This window comes from Sphaerodactylus townsendi, linkage group LG04 (assembly GCF_021028975.2).
Source record: "Sphaerodactylus townsendi isolate TG3544 linkage group LG04, MPM_Stown_v2.3, whole genome shotgun sequence".
In the NCBI taxonomy this organism is placed as follows: Eukaryota; Metazoa; Chordata; class Lepidosauria; order Squamata; family Sphaerodactylidae; genus Sphaerodactylus; species Sphaerodactylus townsendi.
This window is the reverse complement of record NC_059428.1, coordinates 48,835,777-48,857,400: the sequence shown is the minus strand read 5'-3', so window position 1 is coordinate 48,857,400 and position 21,624 is coordinate 48,835,777. Positions and strand designations below refer to the sequence as shown.

Sequence of the window (21,624 nt, the reverse complement as noted above, 5' to 3'; positions counted from 1 at the left end):
TAATTGCTGTTTTTTCCCAGTTAAAAAAACAATCCTGTTACTTTTAAATTAAAGCGAGTTAATCTGCAAACTTGCAATCCAAATGTGCAGTCCAAACATAAAATTATGTTTAAATCTTATTTTACCAATGTTTTAGATTAAACACTAATTGTAGAGAGATATAGAACTGGGGGTGGGGGTGGGGGAAGCTATTTTCAAGCAGAGCTCGCACAGCCTAGATTTCAATTTCATTTTTGATGCAGAATTCTGTGAGCAATTATCTGGGCTGTCCACATATCTTTTCAGTAGCAGAGACCAGTCCTTACCTTGGTCACAATTTATTTTTTAAAGTTACCACTCAATTAAGATGAATGAAGAAGCTTACTTCTTTGTCAGCACTCCTGTTTCAGGCAGCCTTGTCACAGATAGAACAGGACAACCATTCATTGATTTACAAGGAAGTGGGAAACAAAAACACTGTTGGTCTCAGAAACAAAATTTAAAGACCTAAAACTTCTGCTCTGTTAGAACAGTGGAGAGGAAACAAAGGTCACCTCTAAAATCTTGACAAAGGTCACCTCTACAGATCTGTAGAGTGCATTAGGATTACCCGTCTTTTTAAAACTTAGTTTCTATTTACTGGAAGTCAGAAAGGCTGCTAATAAATGTTTTAAATAAATAAAAGAATTTCAGAAGCTAATAGAGCAAGATGCAATGACAAATGATTTGCTTATTCATTTCTGAAGTTATTGTTACACCGTTTCAGTTTGTTCTGATTCATTACTGTTGAACAAACAGATTATCTCATACAAAAACTTGGTTCCCATCCTCCCATCATTTAAAAATAAATAACTGACTATAATTCAGGTATAGTTACAGTGTGATCCTTAGAAGGATCATGTTTATAGGCCTACTAGAAATGATAATCTGCTGTAGTCACTGTGAACACAATGTTAATTTGTGCCAGTGAGACTAGAATAAAAAGTGTGGACTGGTATAGGCACTCTAACCATTTTTAGTCAGTTTGGCTCATGCCGTACACACAAATGTTACGTATCACATCCTTACATAATCTATACTGTGATGTAAGCAGTAAAAATGGAATTCTGACTTGACAGTTTTTACTTCCTTGGCTTGAGCATTCCTCCACAATGCATTCCTCTTTTTAATACTGCTATTTTAAAACTGTCACTAGATTTTTTTTGTAGTGAACATAATACCCAGTTTAAAAAGTCCTTTATTTTCATAATTCAAGTAATTCCCATCAAAAGAGAGCATATTTAATTAAAAATATGGTGTCATTTGGTGGCGTGTGTACACAAACGATGAGCTGGGAAGTCTGTATTGCAAAACTTTACCCTTGTTATATGCTCTCTAGAGGTATTAACAAATGATTTCTCTCACAGAACGCAAACATTTGTCTTGTGCAAACTGTAATGCAGACATATATTCCAAGTTTGTACATGAATAACTGCTTCACTGTTACATTGCCAGGCTATTGCTCCCTATAGCTCCATCTCCCACTGATCTGATTAAACTCTTTATGTAGTGCATCCCATGAGATAAGCTAACAACATTTGCCCTTCTTTAGTTGGCTGGTGCTCAAGAAGTACCATCCCATCAGGGTATCCTACTAGATTTTTTGTATATTTATGAAGCAAGTGGGCAAACAAGCATGGATTACAGCAACCACACCCTTTTGGTATCTTAAGAACTTTCCAGTTGATAAAGTGTGTTGAGCTGGTATGGAAAAGCTTTTTCTGAAATGATTCCTAAGTTGAAACCAGCAAACACTACTACTTGCACCTTTCAACCATCAGGAAAAATTAAAAGCAGAAGCAAGGCCTTTTTGAAAGTAGTACCCACCAGTTTGCGTGGATTCTCAAAGATATGAAAAAGTTAAGTATTTCATGAGGTCCATGGGGAGATATAAAACTTTTTTGTTAGACTGGCCATGAGCTGCAAAAATAGATTTTATTTAAGAGTGTGATGCCTTTGAGCAGTATCTGATTGGTGCTTTACTGTGAAATCCTAAGTAGATTTACACCATCTTCAAAGGACTTAGAAGGGTATAACTCAGCTGGGGACTGTATTGTGTTTATATTATTATCATGTGACACTGTACTGACTGTTATGCGTTAATCTTGATTTCTTCTTCTAACCATTCTGTTCATTGGAACAAGATCAAAATATGGTTGTTATAGTTGACCTTTACTTTTGCAGCATTGTTTATTTATAAAAATAAATGTCAGAATCAAATCATTTTAGAAATGCAGGGAACTGCAATAATCAAAACTGATTTTGCATTTGTTTTCTAGCTGCTCTCTTGTTCTTTCTAGAATAAGAAAAGAAAAGAAAAAGGTAGAGGAATAGCAACTGACATCACAGTTATATCTTGAAACATATATTGAAATATGTTTTTCTATAAATTACCACCTATAGCAAAAGTATGCAAACATAATTCAAACACATTTTCAATTGTTGTTTTTGGTTGAATATTGGTGGATACTTTAAGAGGTCAAATTATACAGTTTTGTTCTACAATCACAGTAACTTAATATTAGAATTATGCCCTTCACAAAATGTAAAGATATTCCTTGTAAACCATGACTTTGTATACCTCCCCCCTTGACATACATATATTAAGGAAATGGTTTTTATTTTACCACTATGTTCAATATCACAAAATATATAGGTTGTGTCATCAATTTTCTTTTACATTATTTTTTGGATGACCTTCCACTGTTTATTAGTCAACAGTATGATGGATGCTGTGCAGAACACAGACATAATACAGGCTCTGCCTGAAAGGCTAACAGTATATATTAAGTCAGGTGCCAAGGAAATTGAAGTAGAAGCCATTCTAAAAGCCAGGCACTAGCTCTTTACGCAGGTTTAATAAAACTAGGTATAATCTTATATGGGATCTAACAACATGACCTAATGGTGCAATCCTAAACAGAGTTGCATCTTTCCAAACAAACTGACTTCAATTAACTTATGGTGTAATTCTGCTTATGATCATACTGTAAAAGTATGAAGGGCATCAGGGAAGTAAAATTCATCATGGTATGAGAAATACTGCCAACTTGCATCATGGATTAAGCCCAACTCTGAAAGCCTTTGGAATCAGAAGAGTTTTGAAATATGTTGAGACAACAACATTTATATTTTGCAGAGCCCATGCCTTGCATACAGAAGATTCCAATTTCATTCCCTGTCATTTTTAATTTAAAGATGAGGGGGTAGCAGGTTTTTAAAATGGCCTTTTTTTGGCCTGGGAAGAGTTGGTGCTGGTCAAAGTATACAGTACTATACTAGATGGACCAATGGTGGACTTGGTATCAGTTCCATATGTTGACATATTTATATTTGCCTCTGCAATTACAAATATCAGTTTTTTAAAAAGAGAAAGCCATCTTTAGCCTTAAAGGCAGAGTGATTCTTTTATACTACTCTAATCATTTTATAGCATTCTGGAGTATAGCCAAATAAGAAGAATTTTCCAATAAAATCCTGCTTTGAAGATTATACCCCCCAATGGTAGAATTCTATGCTCACAGAAATCAATAGGAATTCATCTTTTGACATTCTGTGGCTTTTCTTGTCAGTATGTGTGGCCATAGGTCACTAAGTAGTAACAAGACTGGTTGCCATGAGATTTCCAGCAGACAGAAAAATGGGATCTGAGATGGCTCAAATAATATCTTTCATGAGACCAATTATGTTGTGAGCACAAGATATCAAGCTTTTGACTCACGCAGAAATCTCCCGAGAAGAACAAAATCTGCCTGAAAGTTTTGTCATAGTTGGCCACATAAAAACATTGATCTGGGCTATTTTTGACACCCAGAGGTTTACAGTAGAAGAGACAATATAGTCTGTCACTGGAAACTACAGGGCTGGAAACTACTTATAGCTTCTGCCTGCTAAATGGAACTCACTGTTCACTTTTTATTATTTTTAATACCTTTTTATTTTTAATAATAATGTTTATTACACGTCCATTGTTCCACTTCTGCATTGCCTTTCTCCATTCCTTCTCTTTACCTTTATCTTTTTTAAAAAATGTAAAAATACAAAAGAAAATGGTTGATGAACCCCCATACATTTCAGCACAGATTGACCTCAGTTTGGGGTCTCAACCAAATAGTTGACATCTGTTGAATAAAGTGTTGGATTGATTTGTAGTGTTCAAATATGTATTGAACTATGGCAGGCCTCTTGTAAGTAGCCTATGCTCAGCCTCATTTTCCCTTTTGTAAAATGTAAAAACTGATGACCTAGCTATGAAGCTGATGTCAGGACAAACAAGGCGAAAGCATCAATAGCATTTTGCTCGGTAAAAGGATCACATAAATAACATTAGGATTAGAATAACATTAAAAACCCATGCACAGAGTTCCAGATAGTGTATCAAATGAACATGTTAATATTTTTTAACAAAAACCTTTGTTATTAAAACAACACAGGATCCAGGGCGTTTCATGAACATATTCACTTTGTCCATGCACAGGGGCTCTCTGGGTTGTCCCTTATACTCCCTGGGTTACTTCAGGACTGGTTCAGGGTCTGACAGGGGTGTGAGAAGGTGCCATAACAAAGAGGGCCTTCAGAGTTCTAGAGATGGTCAAACATATGTATGACATTTGGATTCCAGCCAAACACTTCCAACTAGTAATGAGAATCAAGTAAGGAAGAGGGGGGTTTTTTGGCAGGAAGGTGAGGGGGTAATTAAGAGCAAAACTTGGCTTTCAAAGTACCATTTAGAAACAAAGCTGCAACAGATCCCCTCGGGACTGCTTAAAAATGTATTGCCCAACTTACCCACCCACCTATAAGGAATTTGCAGAAAGCAAAGGAATGCTTTTGATCAAGAAGAAACATTGAACTCCTGTGATTTATTTTCAGGCCATGAAGAAAACAAGGTTTGACTGTAAACTCAAATGGAAAGCTGAGTGCTTCTGAAGTTTCACCGTAGTGCCTAATCAGTGGCACAGCTTCAGATCACTCCTCAGTCTTAGAATAATTGACCCTCCAGTTAGGTCCGGGCTTGGGAAATCCTGCAATTACCACCTGAGCCTGCCTTCCACTCTACCGTGCATTAGAACGCAAAGGCTTTCCCGCCACCAGTCCCCGAAGCGGGGCAACTCAATTGACACAGGCAAAAGACAAGGAGAAAGGTTCTCACAAACCAGGACCATCCAGCAATCTGTTCATGGCTTTGCCCAGCAGTCACCCAAGCTTCAACAAGGAGACAAGTTTGCACATGTGATTGTCCTCCACAGTCCATCCCTGCCCACACCCAACGGCTTCTTTTTACCTTGGTTGCTGGAGACGTGACTGCAGCCTCCCGGGCAGCTTCCCGTCAGCAGAGGGAAGACCAAGCTAAATTTCCAGAGGAAGCCCTTCATTTCCATGGCTGATGCCTGAGCCCCTCGCCCTGGCCCCTGGAAGGGGATAGAGGCTTCACGGTCTCTTCCTGCTCCAGGCTAACAAACAGTGCCAGAGGTGCCACGGGCAAGAGGAGGGTCCAGGATATCCGGTGCTCCCCGGGAAGGAAAAAACTGCATCCACTGTGGACAGAGGGGTGGCGTCCTGAAAAGAGCTGGTCGGTCTCCCAGCAGCACCAAGGGACACGCCGACGCCTGGCCACAGAAGGCTAGTCCTGCTGGCCAAGAGGGCAAGAGGCAAACTTTCCCCGGCTGGGACGCAACGCGCGCGCGCGGGTCTGTCTGAAAGGAGAAGCACCCGACCCGCGCCCGGCGGCGGCCAGTCGACCGCCCTCTGCCCTTTGGCTTTGGCTTCAGCCCTTCGGTAGCGGATTATTCACTCGCGAAGCGCGCCTCCGTCACCGCAACCCCCTGCCCGGCAGCATCTCCAGACCCCCTCGCCTGCTGCCCGGCCCCCCATCCGCCCAGGAGGGTCGGCAATGCCCGCCCTTGGTGGGAAGATCCGTCCGCGAGAGCTTTTCCAGGCTCGGTGGGCAAGTGCTGAAATGCTGGACAGCTCCCCGCGGTCCCTGAACGGTCAGGAAAACTTGCCAAACGGGCTTTCCCAGCCTCCGCGCCGGACTCCTCTTGGCTGGGACTGGGGCTTCCCGGCGTCAAACCATCGCAAATCAGACTCGGTTGAGCTGGTCCTCCTGAAGCCCCGCGACATCTCCGCGCCTTCCCATGGGCTTCGGCGCGGGGCTCGACGACTGTCCTGTCTTGCTTCTTCACGCGGGCGCTCTGGGGAACCAAAACAGCTTTCGGGAGCAAGAAGCCGGATCAGGGCGCTACCCGGCGTCGGAGCCAGCCAGAAGGTGGCGGCGGTTTTCTGGGCAGGCAAACATGCCAGGCAACAGCCACCGCTTGCTGCAGAAATCCCTCTCTCGCTCTCTCCTTCCCTGCCAAATTGGGGGGGGGGGGGTGAGAGAGAGACAGAAAGAGGAAGGAAGGGGGTGGGAATCAGAGTGATGTTCCTGGATCCTTAGATGGGTGCGTGGGAAGGAGAAAAGAAGAGAACCAAAAAAAGAAAAAGAAAAGAAAAGAAAGGGAGGGGGTGGAATTGGACTCTTGTTGCAACCGCTTCAGTTGTTCGGTTGAGAAGGGGTGAGACCAGCACGCATGGATGTGTTGTGCAGGAGGCAGAAGGAAGAGCTCGTGTAGCTTGGAAGCTGTGAGCAGTCCGCAGGTCAAATACAGCCTGTTCAGCACTAGAGGGGGTTAGTTGACAAGCCAAAAAAAAAAAAAAAAGAGGGCGGTGGACGGGAGCTCTCGACTTTGCTTTTGGCAAGCGGCTATGGCTAAACTTTAAAATTGCATTAGATTAAAAGGACACTGGTAATCCTTAGGGCCTGTGTGGCGATTTGTTATCTGTAACTGTGTTTTCCCCCATCCGTGCCCTACACGACCTCCTTTTTGCTACGGAGTAATCTCTCTCTCTCTCTCTCTCTCTCTCTCTCTCTCTCTCTCTCTCTCAAAACGTTCAAGGCTAAGGTCACAGAGAAGGGGGTGAGCACCACCACTCAGGGCATTTCTTTTCCATCCCAGACAGGGGCGTAGCTAGGGAAAATGTAGACCAGGACGAAATCTGAGTTTTGCGCCCCCCCTCCCCCGTATGGGCAGCTGCCCTCCACCATTACTACCCAGAGCAACCTAGGGGAGGAAGAGAGTTTCCCAGGCCACTCCCCTGCCCTCCCAAGCAGCAGATCACCCCTCCCCCCCAGATCAAGACCTGGCTGGGGCTGCCCTCGGCTGCTCTGGGGGTGTTTGGGGCATGGTCTGTGGGTGGCAGGGCCTTCTGCAGGGATTTTCCTCCTGTAAAAGAGCTGGAGACTTTCTTGCAGGCTCTTTTACAGGAGGAAAATCCCTGCAGAAGGCCCTGCCGGCCACGGAGCATGCCAAACACCCCCCAGAGCAGCAGAGTGGAAGAGAGTCGCCCAGGTCACCCCCCTGCCCTCCCAAACAGCGGGTCGTCGCCACCCCCAGATCAAGACCTGGCTGGGGCTGCCCTGCCTGCCCACCCGGATCGATCGAAGGCCGGGCTGGCTGGCTTCCTGGCCAGTGCCTGCTGGTTACCTGACCTGTTGTTTGTCTTCAGGCCCCAGCAGGCAGACTCATTCATGCTACCCCCCCCCACCCCCCAGGGTGCGTCAGAAGTGGCATTTCTATGCCTGCAGCCGGTTGGCTTGCAATGGCATCAGGGCTGCCCTGTAAGGGCGAAATGTGAGTTGCAGAAACAGTTCCTAAAAGGTGCTTCATGTGACTGACTTGGAAGTTGAATTCTGGTGGTGTGAATTTGGAAATAGGTAAAAAGAACAGAAGCAGGACTCCAAATGAGACTTGATCCATTCAGTGAACACAAATTAATGACAAATACATAGCACATTTTTTTTAATTGGCACCTTTTAAACTTTGTTGCCATGGATGAAAGCCAAATGAAAATGGTACACTGTAGAATTTTTTACCACATCTGTGACTTAGAAGAAAGATGAGGCAGAAATAAGTGAAGTGTGTAATATATTGGATTAGACTGTGTGCTAGGAACGCCATAGTTTGTGTGTGGCCTCAGTCCACCACATCCCAAATCTGTAATATGAAGATAATAATGATACAGTAGGACTATAATGGTGTGATATAAAGAAATAGTTTACAGATTACTGAGATAATATATGTGTGAGTACTTCAAGAAAGCACTATAAAATCCTACTGAAGTAAAATAAGAACTAATATGAAATGTAAAAAAATACACTGAAGAGTAAATAGGGCAACATAATTAGACAAAGAAAATGCCCCAATTTAGAATGATGAAGGATAAAAAGGGGTGTTAATGAATGTCAGGTGGGACAGTAGTAAAACAATGGTGTCCAGAGGCAAGGTCATAGGGATGTGCCTGTATAGCCGCGTGATGACAGCTACGGCCTATAACTTTCAAATGACACTGAATGAGAACCAAAGGATGCAATAGATTGAGGACAGTTGAGGACAAAATGAAAGTTTATGTCAAAATATTTATTTTAATGACATATATACACAAACGAAATGTTTCCTGCTTCCATTAGCAGCAACCATCTTTTTCTAGTCCAGCTACCAAAGATCCTTCTGGCCAGAGATGATCATTATGCATCCAAAATGTGTATTCAGCCACTGTGCTTCACTATTTATAGATACCCTACCATAGGTATGTCCATCCTAAAATCATTTCTAGTAAAAAATAAATAAATCTGCAGAGTGCTATCAGCAGATGTGTTCACACAAATCACTTCTAGAAACCTATGAATCTTTAAAAAAAAACTGTAAACATTTTTCCCCAAAAAACAAAACTGTCAAAATCCTGCACCATTGTTTGTTTATTTATGTTCACATGCCCTGGCATTAGCTACACAAAAAATGGCTAAGTGACTGGCAGTAGAATCCTAGAACAGTGTTATACTGTTCTAAGTCCACTGAGGACAGTGGACTTAGGAAGGTTTAACTCTGCACATAATTACACAGAATATCACAGAAAAAAATTGTTTCTTTCCACTGTCAAGTAGAGTAAAGGCTAAACTCCAAATAACCTTGAGCTGTACAAGATAAAGTGAACAATCATGCAATGGTACAGTGAAAAGAGATGACTGCATAATCTACTGTACCTATTGTTTTGTTGGGAACCACACCTTAAAAAAATTCAAATCTTCTGGATCTACTATTTATATTTCAACAGGAAATGCACTGTGAATTTATTAACTTTAAATATTGTGTGTCCTACAGTAAGCCTAAGTATCCTGTGAAATCATACATATGTCACAGATATGCAAAAGAAATCCCAATAAAAATAAAACCCACTTCCCTGGAACGTTATTGTTATGAAAAGGGGTGCTTTGTATTTTTGATGGCAATGGCTTAGCACAACTAGAATACAGATATTTCTACAGACATTCCTCAACACTTTTCAATACTATTTTAAAAATGATCTTCAGTCTAAAGCTAACATGTGCACTGGATTCCACACACACCCCCGCTCACCCTTCACTAGGACTAAATCAAAGGAATAGCATTAATCGTGTCAACCTGCTTTTCACATTGACACACACAAAAGTTTTCTGGTATTCTTTTGATGTTAATTAACTGTCTTCAGAGTGAAGAGGAGCTATCAAACTATCCTATTTTTCAGTGATTTTTTCCTGCTTCTAAAAAATTTATAGAAATACAGATAAAGCAAAATTTGCTGACTGGCACACACTGATGGCAATGCTTATGAACCGTTTATTAGTCAAGGAAACTACAGAGGAGGCAGCTGTGAAGCACTCTTGGTTTGCAATAATCTGTCAGCATCTTGTCTAGATCTGGAGGGAGCACAATCATTTTCTTTTTTCTAACCATAGTGTATAGATCAAAATTCTTTGTGGCTGTCTTATAAGCCATTCTTCAGGATGTAACGTGCAATGAGATTACCTGAAAGTCTGACACTGCTCCAGGGATTAAAGGGCATTGTGATCCCAACCCAGTTGTGCTGTTTAAAACTGTGTTCCTTTTTCTTTCTTTTTTTTTAAAAAGCCCACAACTGCAGTATGTTCAATATTTTAATAACATGTCCCTAAAGGAGTAAGTAGGAAAATATAGTCATTTTTTAAAATCTATTAACCATACAGGAATGTTAAAAAGTAAGGATTATAACACTTTTTAAAAAAGGAGTCCAGCAGCATCTTAAAGATGGAACACAATTTTTTCAGCATAAGCATTTGTGAATTACAGCTCATTCCAGATGCCTAGTGGTTGAACCTTCTGTGCATCTAATGAACTGAATTTTGATTCATGAAAACTTATGATGAAACAAATTTTGTGAATCTTTGAGGTGGCACTACCACAGCTGACTAACACTTATAGATTTAATCTTTCAGTAACCATTATATTTTGAACACAGTGTGATCCTAAACATGTTTGCTCAGAAATAAGTTCCCCGGTTTAAGTATGAATCACATTTTTAGTTTTTGAAAACTTAGTACTAACTTTTAAGATACAGCACTGCAGTTCTACCAATAAATTAGATCTACTGTTTCTTTTCTATGCATTAATACTTTACCCTCCATACACTTTTCCACAATTTAACTAATTTCAGATAACTTCTGTCATTCAAAGTTTTGTATATACTGTCAAAGTTTTGTATATACTGTCAATGAGATGTGTTAAATTCTCTGCAACTATTTTCAAAAGTGAAGAAAAGTAGTTTCTGTACTCAGGCCTTCGTTTTTGTAAAACTGAACAGAAGTCCTCTCAGCAGTATACTACATGTTCTATTTTTGTAGTTACCAGTGTCACTTTATGTGCAGAGAAATAATTAAGGATTCAATAACATTAGTAATTTTTGAATTTTATATCATATGAAAGTATATGAGTAATATCACCATGAATAGAAAAAAGGCATTTGACAGAAAGGTCACATCTCTTGTTTGTGGCTTGTGGAAGAAATCAAACACATGGCAGTAAATCATCAAAGAGAATAACATTAAAGATAAGATTTTTAAAATATATTTCAGCTACAAAGGTGGACAACAGATATTCTTAGCTAAAAGCAGGAGTGAAAAAACTGAGGCTGCACATCACTGTGGAAATTTGTGTCTTAAAATTTACTAGAAAAGAATGTTAAGTGAAAGATACCTTCAAAATCTTAAGATTTATTTGGCCAACCCAATATGGACATGTTATATATGAAACACATTGCAGAAAACCAGTGGGTTAGATACTGTAGAAATTTCCCACTACCTATGGTGATTTCCACCCATAAGAGTTTTTGGAGAAGAGTCTTAGAAACCTCTTTTTGTCACAAAGGACTACACTAGCATTAGTGTAGAAGTTCCATTTATCCAACAAGTAAATCCAGAACACAATTTAGCTCTGTGTCTAAAATCTAAGATTATTTATAATCTCACCCTTCATCCATTTAGACTGGAATCTGCATCCAGTGGTAACTTCATACTTATATGTATTATAGGACTGTAGTCCTAACACTACACGTTTAAGTAGAGTTAAACTCTGCTTTGAAATCATTGGATTTAGTAGAGTGTGATCTGTTTAGGACTGTATAGTAGGTCTGCCAGCTTTCTGTTATGGACTGGATATATTACAACAAAAACATGTACCTTCTAATGAATCAAGCTATGTGGCTGGATGATTTGGTTTGTGTGCTTTATCAATTATAGCATGTTTGAGCACCATCAGAAAATACTATTCAGTTAAAATAACTAAGGAAACATAATTCCTTTCTTGGGTACTTGACTTCATTATCCAAAACTTTATAGAATTACCTTTGTGACAGTTGTTTTGCTGTAACTTGAACTGGTTACTGTTTACAGTAGTTATTCTTTATTTCTTTACAGTTTCATTTTCTGACTGAAAAATCATGATTTCTTCATCTGCTTTGCAGTACACTGAATGGTTTCAGTTCCTTCAATTTCCACATTGGTTATCCTATTCATTTATTATCCGCCCCCCTTAAAAATCATGTTACCAAAGACTAAACATAATAGGTTGGATCCACAAGTTCCCTACTTCATCAAACAGGCATTCATAGAAGGGCTCTTTTGCACTGCTGTTTAGAGAATTTGTACAAGCTGAAGTGTGAGAGCTGCTGTAAAACTTATCTATAGCCCAATGTGAAGTTTTTGAGCAAGGTCTGGTGGAATTATGTTTCAATCCATGCACATATTTTCCTTTCCCTTATGATTCACAGGATCCAACCTAATATTTTTGACTGGGAGTAAACTGAGTCAGAGGCAGTAGAATCTTCTCTCTTTCTCCCCACAGTTACACACTTCTCTTTTTGTTAATGGAAATTCAAAAGGCATTTCAAGAAATTGCCAAAAGCCTCACAGCCTTTGATTTCAGTATCTTTAAGCATCTGCAACATTAAACATAATCCAGCTTCTATATTTGTTTCATATGCAATACATATGGTCAAACTGAAGCCCAAATTCCTGTTGTTTCTGAATGTTGCCAATGTGATAGGAAAGTGGATGATGTAATTAGGGCACCTGATATTTTAGATCAAAAGCATAACAAACACCAAAATAAAGAGTTTACAATCTAAGTATGGTTGATCTGTACATTTCCCAAAACCTTGACTTAAAGGTTTTATAGTCAATAACATATTCAATAAAAATTCTATTACAATAGTATGCAACAGTAAGGCTGAAGTGACAGTTTGCTACAAAATGTAGGTGACTGGAGACATTGTTTGATGTTGTATTAACAGAAAGCTTGTGTGCAAACTAAAGGCAGCATGCTGGAGAGAGGGAGAGAAACTGCATACCCCAATGCACTTTCTATTACCAATGGATTTTCAATACCCATGAAAACAAGCGTTCTGCAGATCCTATTACATTCTTATTGTAAGTAACATAAGAAGACTTGCTACTGTGTAAATATGCACAGGACTGAGCTGTAGGATATGAATTTACTCTTATTACCAACCATATCCCTTACCTGTGTTTGTTCATTGAAATTGAGCTCTTACTACATAGTGTACTTGAATTTTACAATAGAAAATAATGGGGAAATCATGCTTTTGCAACATACATTGTGAAATAAAGGTGCTTGGCTGTTTGCTGTTTGTCTCAATCTAACGTGGTGCCCAGCTAAAGATTTTAATCTTCCTGGTTGTTCTTTTCACCACCACCCCCACCACCCCTTTCAGCATAGGTGCCTTGCAGATGAAAATGAGAACACACTGAGGTTGTAAACCATAGCATAGTACAAATAACAAGAAATGCAAACAACAACCAGACTTATTACCAAGACATATATCTTTGCCCTTATCTAACTAGAGCATAATGAAAAAAGAGCTCCAGGCCCAGGCACAGACATGTTTATCATCACCACAGATGAATGTTCTGTTTGAACAATAACTCTGCCTTTTGTTTTGCCTGAATTATCTCATTCTTTGGTGTGATATGACACATATGATTCTATGCACCGTGCTAAGATTGTTTGCAATAAAAGGAAGTAATTCTTCCCAAAGGACACTATGCTAATGTGAGGAACAATTGAAATGCCTTCCATCGAATATACATATGATCTCAGCTGAAAATTGTTTTTGCCATTACTGTACACAATTTCTACCCTCTTGCAATTATGTGCAAAGATATGTGAGCACAGCAGATAAATGAAAATCTCTACCACAAGTCTTGCCCCACTATACCAGCATGTTGTGGCATGCAAATAATCAGGGATAGCCTAAGATCTGTACTACAAATTTTCAAACAGTGAGAACCCCTTATTTCTAAAGCAGTACAAATTATGAACAACCTTAGTTATCATGTAAGGTGGACCCAATTATCATCTCAAAAGCAAATCCATACTAAGTTGTGCTTTGGCCCTCCAAATATTCAAATATGCATCACAGATTGACCTGCCAAAGTTATGTACACATACACAGATAACTATTTAGTGTTGGGAGACTTAAACTCCAATTTAATTTTTAGGTTTTTTTCAGATTTTTCTGCAAACCCAGAGGGTCCTCTGAGTCTGCAGAAAAACTTGTTGGGGTTGGTGTGCCTCCTATTTGCAGATTTGGGTAATTTTATGCACACACATATTTTGATATAATTGGAATAATATCTAATTGCTTTCATCGTGTATAATATCAACAAATAGCAATGGTTTATATGTGAAAAGACTGGATGCAGGTGAAAAACAGGGGAAATCAAACCCCAACCTATGTAACAACCTAGGAACCAAAACAAGGTTGAGAAAAGCGAAAGGAATAATTAAAATTAAATATATACAATATGTCTTTGTTGCACAGTGTTTAAATAAATACTATTAAAACAATGTTAAATGCTTATAATTATTGTCAAGCACACACAAATCGTAGTCAAAGTTCAGTCAAAAGTCAACACGTGAGCATTGAATCCAAACAAGGGTAATATGATCAACATTAAGGCCAGGAATACAGACCAAGGTCGGTACAAAGGAGATAATACACAGAAACTCAGCTTGGGTGGCAGCAAGCAGAACTGTGCTTCCCCATCACCTCCTGTTTCCCAGCCTCTTTTCATACAGCAGTGCCCTAGCATCTGGAGATAACTGGCACATGGCCCTCAGGTCAGTCCTACTCTTGCAAACATTCCTCTTTGCTGTTGTGGCTGGGGTGGTGAAGGGCTGCCAAGGAGGCACTCCACTTCAGCCCTGCAGGTTGTTATGCAGCCTTCTCTTGCATCTTTCATGGGGTTTGAATGATGTGGGGGAAGAGCAAGCTGGGAAGCTTCTGAGATGGTTCCTGGCTGCAGCTCAAGGCCTGATCACACAGCCTCCAGTTGGTTTCCAGTTGTGGCCTTGGATCTGACCCCATGGGGGTCATCTCCTCTTGCAGTACAATTGCTGCTGGCTGAGAGTGAAGCATGTTCTCCTCATCTGAACAACCCTCTGAATCCCTGGGCCCAGCTGTGCCTGGCAGGTTCATGACAATTAAAATAATTCAATAGAAATTTGGATCAAAAGATTGCATCTCCGATGACACTTAAACATCAATTTGATTGCACATAACTTTTTACATGAATTGAGTACAAACATTGACCCTTTAGTGTCCAGTGCCTTGGTCCCAAGGATTTAAAAAAGAAAGACATATCTCAAAAAGATCAGAATTTGCATACTTTTGTCCCTTCCCTATCAGTCATCAAAACTCCAAAGTGTGCTGAAAGGAACTCTTAATGCATATTGGCTGTCAGGCATGACTGTAAAGGACATAAACAGTTATTAAAAATGTTTGTCTCCCATTTGGGTCCCTTCTCTTTGTTTGGGATTTGTTCGATGAAGACATATTTTTGATTAGGGGGTGTGCATTTTTCAGGTATACTTGGCACCTCAGACTTATTTTTGATTAGGGGGTGTGCATTTTTCAGGTATACTTGGCACCTCAGACTTATCTGGGAATTTTGGGGAGAACAGAAAAAATGATCTGAAAAACCCAGAAAATATTCATGCATTATTAGAAAGATTGGAAGGTAGCATTTGCAGGGTCCCAAGCCCCCCCCCCCCATTTTCTTCCCCCATTTTTTGGCATGGAGGCAGTTCTTATGGGCTTGCCAGGCTACTTGTGTCAATTTCAAGTGTCTTTGTCAGTTTCAAAATGTTTTTTTCCCTTTGCCATAGTTACTTCACATTCCCTTCTTGGTTTTTACAGTGTTGTTTATTGCTCAGTGCTTGGGTTTGTTTTCCTGTGTATTCACATTAGTTTTGTTGATTGTACACTGCCAAGGTGGCACTGGCTTCTATTGGGCATTGTGCACATAGTAATTTGTTCAGTTGACCTTGCAATATCTTCCCCCACCCCACTTGCTTGAATTTGTTTTGCTAACGGTCGTTCTCTGGATTTACATTAGTCCTGTTGCTTCTGCACTGCTACAATAGTACTGGGTTCTGCTAGGCATTCTATACATTGCCATTTGTTCTGTTTGGCTTGTAAAACTGCTCCCCCCCTCCCCAGTCAGTTTCCACTGCAGAAGTTGTCTGGTTTGACTTTGGTTCTATTGCTCTTACACTGCCAGAGAAGCCAGTGGTCTCTGCTGCACATCTGAACATTGTAATCAGTTCTACTGGGGTTGCAAAACTGTCTCTCCTCTGAAGTTTCCACTGCTGAGATTCTCTGGCTTGATTTTGGCTTTATATATTGGTGTGTGGTGAAAATGGAATTGCTGGGTTCTGCAATGGTTCTATTGGGTTTGTTATGTTGATTTTTCCATGGGAAGCATGGCTTGACCAGTAATGCTGCTTGCAGGTATGAGTTTTGCCTGAAAGCAGCTTGGATGTTCCCTGTGTTTTTTTCCTGCATAGGAAAATAATGGGGGATGGCTGGTGGCAACATGCTCATAGGCCATCAGAATTAGACACTTCAGTTCAATCTACTTGAAATGTGCGTGTGTGTGTGTGTGCGTGCGTGATTTAAAAAACTGGCACCAGCAGCTCTCCTGCAATTTTGGTGCCTGTAACTTTAAAAAACAGCCTCCTAAGCCACAGAGAAGTTTTATCCATAGGAAATAATGGACCTTAAAAAATTAAGATTCTCAGAGAAAACCCCCCAAATCTGAATGCCATATTGGTACTAGAATTCAGGAAGAATGGAAATACTGATATTTGGGGGGTAGGGGGGTGGGTTGGGTTGGGTTGGGGGTTAATAACTTGAATCTGAAAAATACTGTTTTTTTTTCTTTTACATAGATCTATTTGTTATGACTATGGGAACAGCCTTGTTTTAGGCCAAAGATCAATCAGGTACAGTATTCTGTTTCCAACACTGGTCAGTCAGATGCCCTTGAAAAACCTAGAAGCAGGATAGGAAAACAACAGAAACTAAGTTCTCTCCCCATTGTTTGTCCCTCAGCAACTGTTATTCACAATCAAACTAGTAATCAGGGATAATCTGATGTTTGCTAAACAGGTGTTTGAAAATCAGATGCAAGTTAGTCATGATGCCTATTTGCAATACGTTGAGTATTCCATCTGGTCACCTAATGAATTGCTATCACTTCAATATGATCAGTGTTTCAAGTAGTTTTGTGTCTGGTTGGTAGTGACATTCTCCATAGTGACTACTGTCAAATGCTAGTTACAGTTTCCTGGATTTCTTTGATTACTTACACTGAAGGATCTTCCTTAGATAAGCCATACATAATTAAAAATCAAGTATGTTAGTATGTGCTGCTTTTGTGACTGCAGTTTGTGATACTGACTACATTGCTGTATGCTCATTTACTCAACAGACCTACCATTCTGAGGCAGCAGTGTAAGATACCCAGATACTTAAATCTGGAGATCATCCTCAGTCTAAGACAAAATGGGAAAATAGAAATATAGAGATTATGGATGCCTTTTTTTGGTGAAGTCTCCAACATCATAAAATATAGTGTCTATGGCCGTTTCCGCATTGCCTCTATGCGCCCCCACGCCGGCAAGAATTCTGCCGGCGTGGGGGTGGGAAGATCCCACGTTCGCACGCATGGCGTCGCGATCGCGAGCCCAGCAGAAGAACGCCCGCAAGAGAAGCGGCTCCGCACGGAGCCACCTCTTCCCCCTTCCCTCTCCCACTTACCTCGTCGCTGTCGTCGGCCTGCTGGCCTCCGAAGCCCCGCCCACGCTGCCCTCCGACCTCTGGGGTTGGAGGGACAGTGAGGAGGGATTTCAGAACCCAGCAGGCCGACGACAGTGAAATGTCGCGAAGGGAAGAGGAAACAGCGTCAATTCCCGGCGGTGCTGTTAAGCGCACCACATCAGCCCGGAAAGGCGCTGTTCCCCTCAAAAACAACCCTTTAAAGGGTTGTTTTAGAAGCGACCTGATGCCGCCCTGAGGGAGGGAAGGGCAGCCAGGTGAGCGCTGCTATAGCGTTCCAGCAGCACCGCAATACGCACTGCCGGAAGCTTAACCGATGGACTGGGGGCGGCGTTTTTACCACCCCCAGGCCGCCGTTTTTGGCCCATGCGGAAACGGCCTATGATAGCAAAGAAAGAAATGCACAGTCCATTTAGGGATCTTCAGTGTTACATTTGTCTTTCCTCTATCAGGATGCGTCTTTGTTTACATGATTTATCAGTATTTACTTTCTATTACATCCTGGCATTACCAGTAGGTCATGTTTACAGATAGTTTTCAGTCTGTATATTACTGGCCTCCCTGTATCATCTGTGGGAACATTCTAACAATGTGAATGAAGATTCAAACTGAAACTCACTAAACGCATGGTTGATTCCATTCACTAGCATTTAGCATGGATAATGTATTATAACAAAGTTGTGAGACTACAAGAGAACCTGTAGAACCTCAGTCAGGCTTTGGCTTCTCACTTAATGGGATTTTGCTTTGGAATGTGTATCTCAATTATTCTTACAACAGCCCTGTGTAGTAGATTAACTGAAGGAGTTATTTTGCCTTGAACATCATAGTATAGTTCCCTGCATGGCCATCCTTCATTTCACTGGGGTTTACACAGGCAAACCTGCCAACAGATTACACACTAAAGTGCCACTTGAAAAATTGACACCTTTAAAATAGATAAATATGAAGTACTTATGTTAGTATCAGGGGAAATAATGGTGCATGCCTCTGTCTCCCAAGTGAAGAAGAAGAAGGGTTTGGATTTATAACCTGTCTTTCACTCCTGTAAGGAGTCTCAGAGCAATTTACAAATTCCTTTCCTTCCTCTCTCCACAACAGACACCTTGTGAGGTGGGGTGAAAGTCTTCTGATAGAACTGTGACTAGCCCAAGCTTACCCAGCAGACTTTACGTATAGGACTGGGGAAACAAACTTGGTTTACCTGATAAGGGTCCATAACTCATGCGGAGGAGTGTGAAATCAAACCCGGGTCTCCAGATTAAAGTCTACCAGTCGATCTCTACACCATGCTGGCTCACATGAATGGTGACTGTAGACTATTCCCTGTGTTTTTGAGCTTTATAGAATTTTTCACTGCCTCTCAGCCAAGCCAAGATTATTCAGAAGCAGCATTGAATTCCATAGGACCCCCTTTCTAATTCAACATTGCAGCTTCAATCTTTCTTGTAGTAATATGTGAAGGAAAATTGACCTGCATAGCTCTTTTCCCCCCTGAAATGTATACTGATCAGAACTATTGACTTAAGGTTTTAAATCTCCTGCAGGTGATCATGTTTTCAAAGATTTTACATTCTCAATAAGTAATTATTCAGTAGCATAAACAGTGATATTCTAAGCACAGTGACTTCAATGGAGTTAGAAGGGATTCTACCGATAATCATTTCAAGTTCTCTGTAGTTAAACTAATTTGAATTCACCACTTTCACCTAGGAAAATAGCATTTGATATTTAATGTGCTTGTTGTAGCTAAATTTGACACTCAAGCTTTAATATAATTGCTAATGTAATTGAAAAAAATCTTGGGGGAAAAAGGTGAAGGGAACATATTTTGGAAGTTCTATTAAAGCTGCTTAATGAAGCAGTTCCTGCACAACTGTGGTAGTTCATGCCAAATAAACAATTTAAATATTATATTCTCTTCTCTGTTCAGATTTTATGTTATAAGAAAACCAGAACTAAATGCCAGCAATAGCGAGAGATGAGGATGGGGCAGGACACAATAAAAACATGTCTTAAAATTGATTCTTATTTCCTTTGCTATTGTTTTTAAATCTTCAGGGTTTTTTTCAACCTGATTCAATCTAAGATATGTGATTTAGAACCAGCATTGTATAGTGGTTAAGAGCTAGAAACTTTAATCTGAAGAACTGAGTTTGACCCCCCCAGTGAATTTTAATCTGGCAAACTGGGTTTAATTTCCCACTCGTCCACATGAAGCCTTCTGCCTGACCTTGGGCTAGTCACAATTTTCTCAGAACACTCTCAGCCCCACCTTCCATACATAGGGCAAGTGGAGAAGTTTGTAAGTCACTTTGAGACACCTTAAATGAAGAATAAAGTCAGATATAAAAACTAACTCTTCTAATCCTATATGGTCCTAGCATAATATTCCACTACATGCATTGAACTTTATATATATCTTTAATAGCCAAATATATCTTTAATAACTAAATCTTGCTGAGGAGGCTCAGTAGTAATTTGTGGGCAGTTACATACCTTCAACCCAATCTACCTCTCAGAGTTGTTAGCAGAAAAAAGGAGAAGAGGAAAACAATGTAATCTGTTTTAGTCCCCACTGTGGAGAAAGGAGGGGAATAAATGAAACAAACAAACAGGAAATATGCCGAATATAGAAGCCAAATAAAATATAGAGGCATTATAAGGGTTTAATGTTATCATCTCCACCTTCCAAAGTAGCCATTTCTTTTAGGGAAACTAGGATGCTGGAGATTACCCAGAATTATAACTGCTGTCCAGATGACATCCATCAATTTCCTGGAGATAATGGCTGCTTTAGAGGGTGGATTCTATGGCAATATATACTCTGCTGAGGAAATCTCCCTGCCCAAACCTCACCTCCCAAGGTTCCACCCCAAATCTCTACGAATGTCTCAAGCTAGAGCTGGCAACCCTAAGGGGAAACTGATCCCTGTAGTTGGGAGATCTGTTGTGATTCCATGAGATTCTCAGGCCCCTCCTGGAAGTTGGCAACCTTAGTAGGAGAGAAGTATGCAGAAAAAGGGAAGCGGAAACAAAGACTTTCAGGAAAGGAAAGGAAAGGAAAGGAAAGGAGGAAATAGTGAGAGAGGGGGGAAATGAGATGCCTCCTACAACTCCTTGTAGATTCCCATTTGTGTCACATACACATTATATTTGCAGAATTCAACTATCACAAAAGAACAGAATGATAGTCAGCATGTCCCTTAAATGGGTTGAATGGTGTAGCCTAACCACAGTTAAAACCCATGAGAAAATCTGTCCTTTCATTTGCCTTCTATTAAAAACTTTTCCTTTAGCTGTACTTCAGTTTGATGAACTCATCTTGAAGACTGCGATGACTCATCTCACACAACAGCTATGTTTCACCCTAATAAGCGTTTTTAATAGGATGGAAATATTTTTCTCCCCAGTTCTCATGCAGAACAGTATGATTTACAACATTTAAAAATGTGATCACAGACCCATCTAGAAAACAAATGTTTTCATTGTATTTTTAAAGACAAATTGATCTTGTTAATATATACCAGTAATATTCCTTTGGAAACTTATGTAGCAGTATTCTGAGTGTAGAGAATCATATTTACTTTTCATGATGTATATCAAAATAAGTATGTTGTTAAAATTTTGAATGGAGTAGTTGTTTTATATTAGCACTAACTGGATTAAACATTGTACTCGTGACATTTGTACTATCCTTTGTAACATATAATACTATTTAGAAAAAGAAGGAAATTTCTCCCTCCTTAAGAACTGTATACTAAAACATCACAAGTGAAGGAAGGAACAGAGGGGAGGGTTGTCATATCCACATGGAACCATTTTGATCAAGAGGGGCTTTTTTACAATCAAAATATTTTATTTCATTTTTAAAGTCTACAGACTTTAAAATGAGAACTTTTGCATGGGGATGTTTGGAGACTCATTTCGTCAGAAAGAATACTAACACAACTTGTTGGAATAGAAATCGGCCGCAGCCCAAAATTTATTTAACACATAACCAAGAAACCTTGAAGCTGGGCGAGCATACCAGAGCACATCCTGGCCCCCAGGTAGCAAACCGCTGAACCTGGT

At 40.2% G+C, this 21,624-nt stretch overlaps 1 protein-coding gene across 3 annotated transcripts in view; it reads right to left on the bottom strand.

Annotated features, from left to right (window-relative positions):
- Positions 1 to 5,824, bottom strand: part of LOC125430597 (ephrin type-A receptor 6) — a 475,628-nt gene extending 469,804 nt beyond the window's left edge. For all 3 annotated transcript variants that reach the window (XM_048492607.1, XM_048492608.1, XM_048492609.1), the window contains exon 1: positions 5,303 to 5,824. In XM_048492607.1, coding sequence (XP_048348564.1) covers positions 5,303 to 5,399 — 97 coding nt within the window. In that variant the 5' untranslated portion in view covers positions 5,400 to 5,824. The remainder of the gene's footprint in view (positions 1 to 5,302) is intronic.
- Positions 5,825 to 21,624: the final 15,800 nt, after the last annotated feature.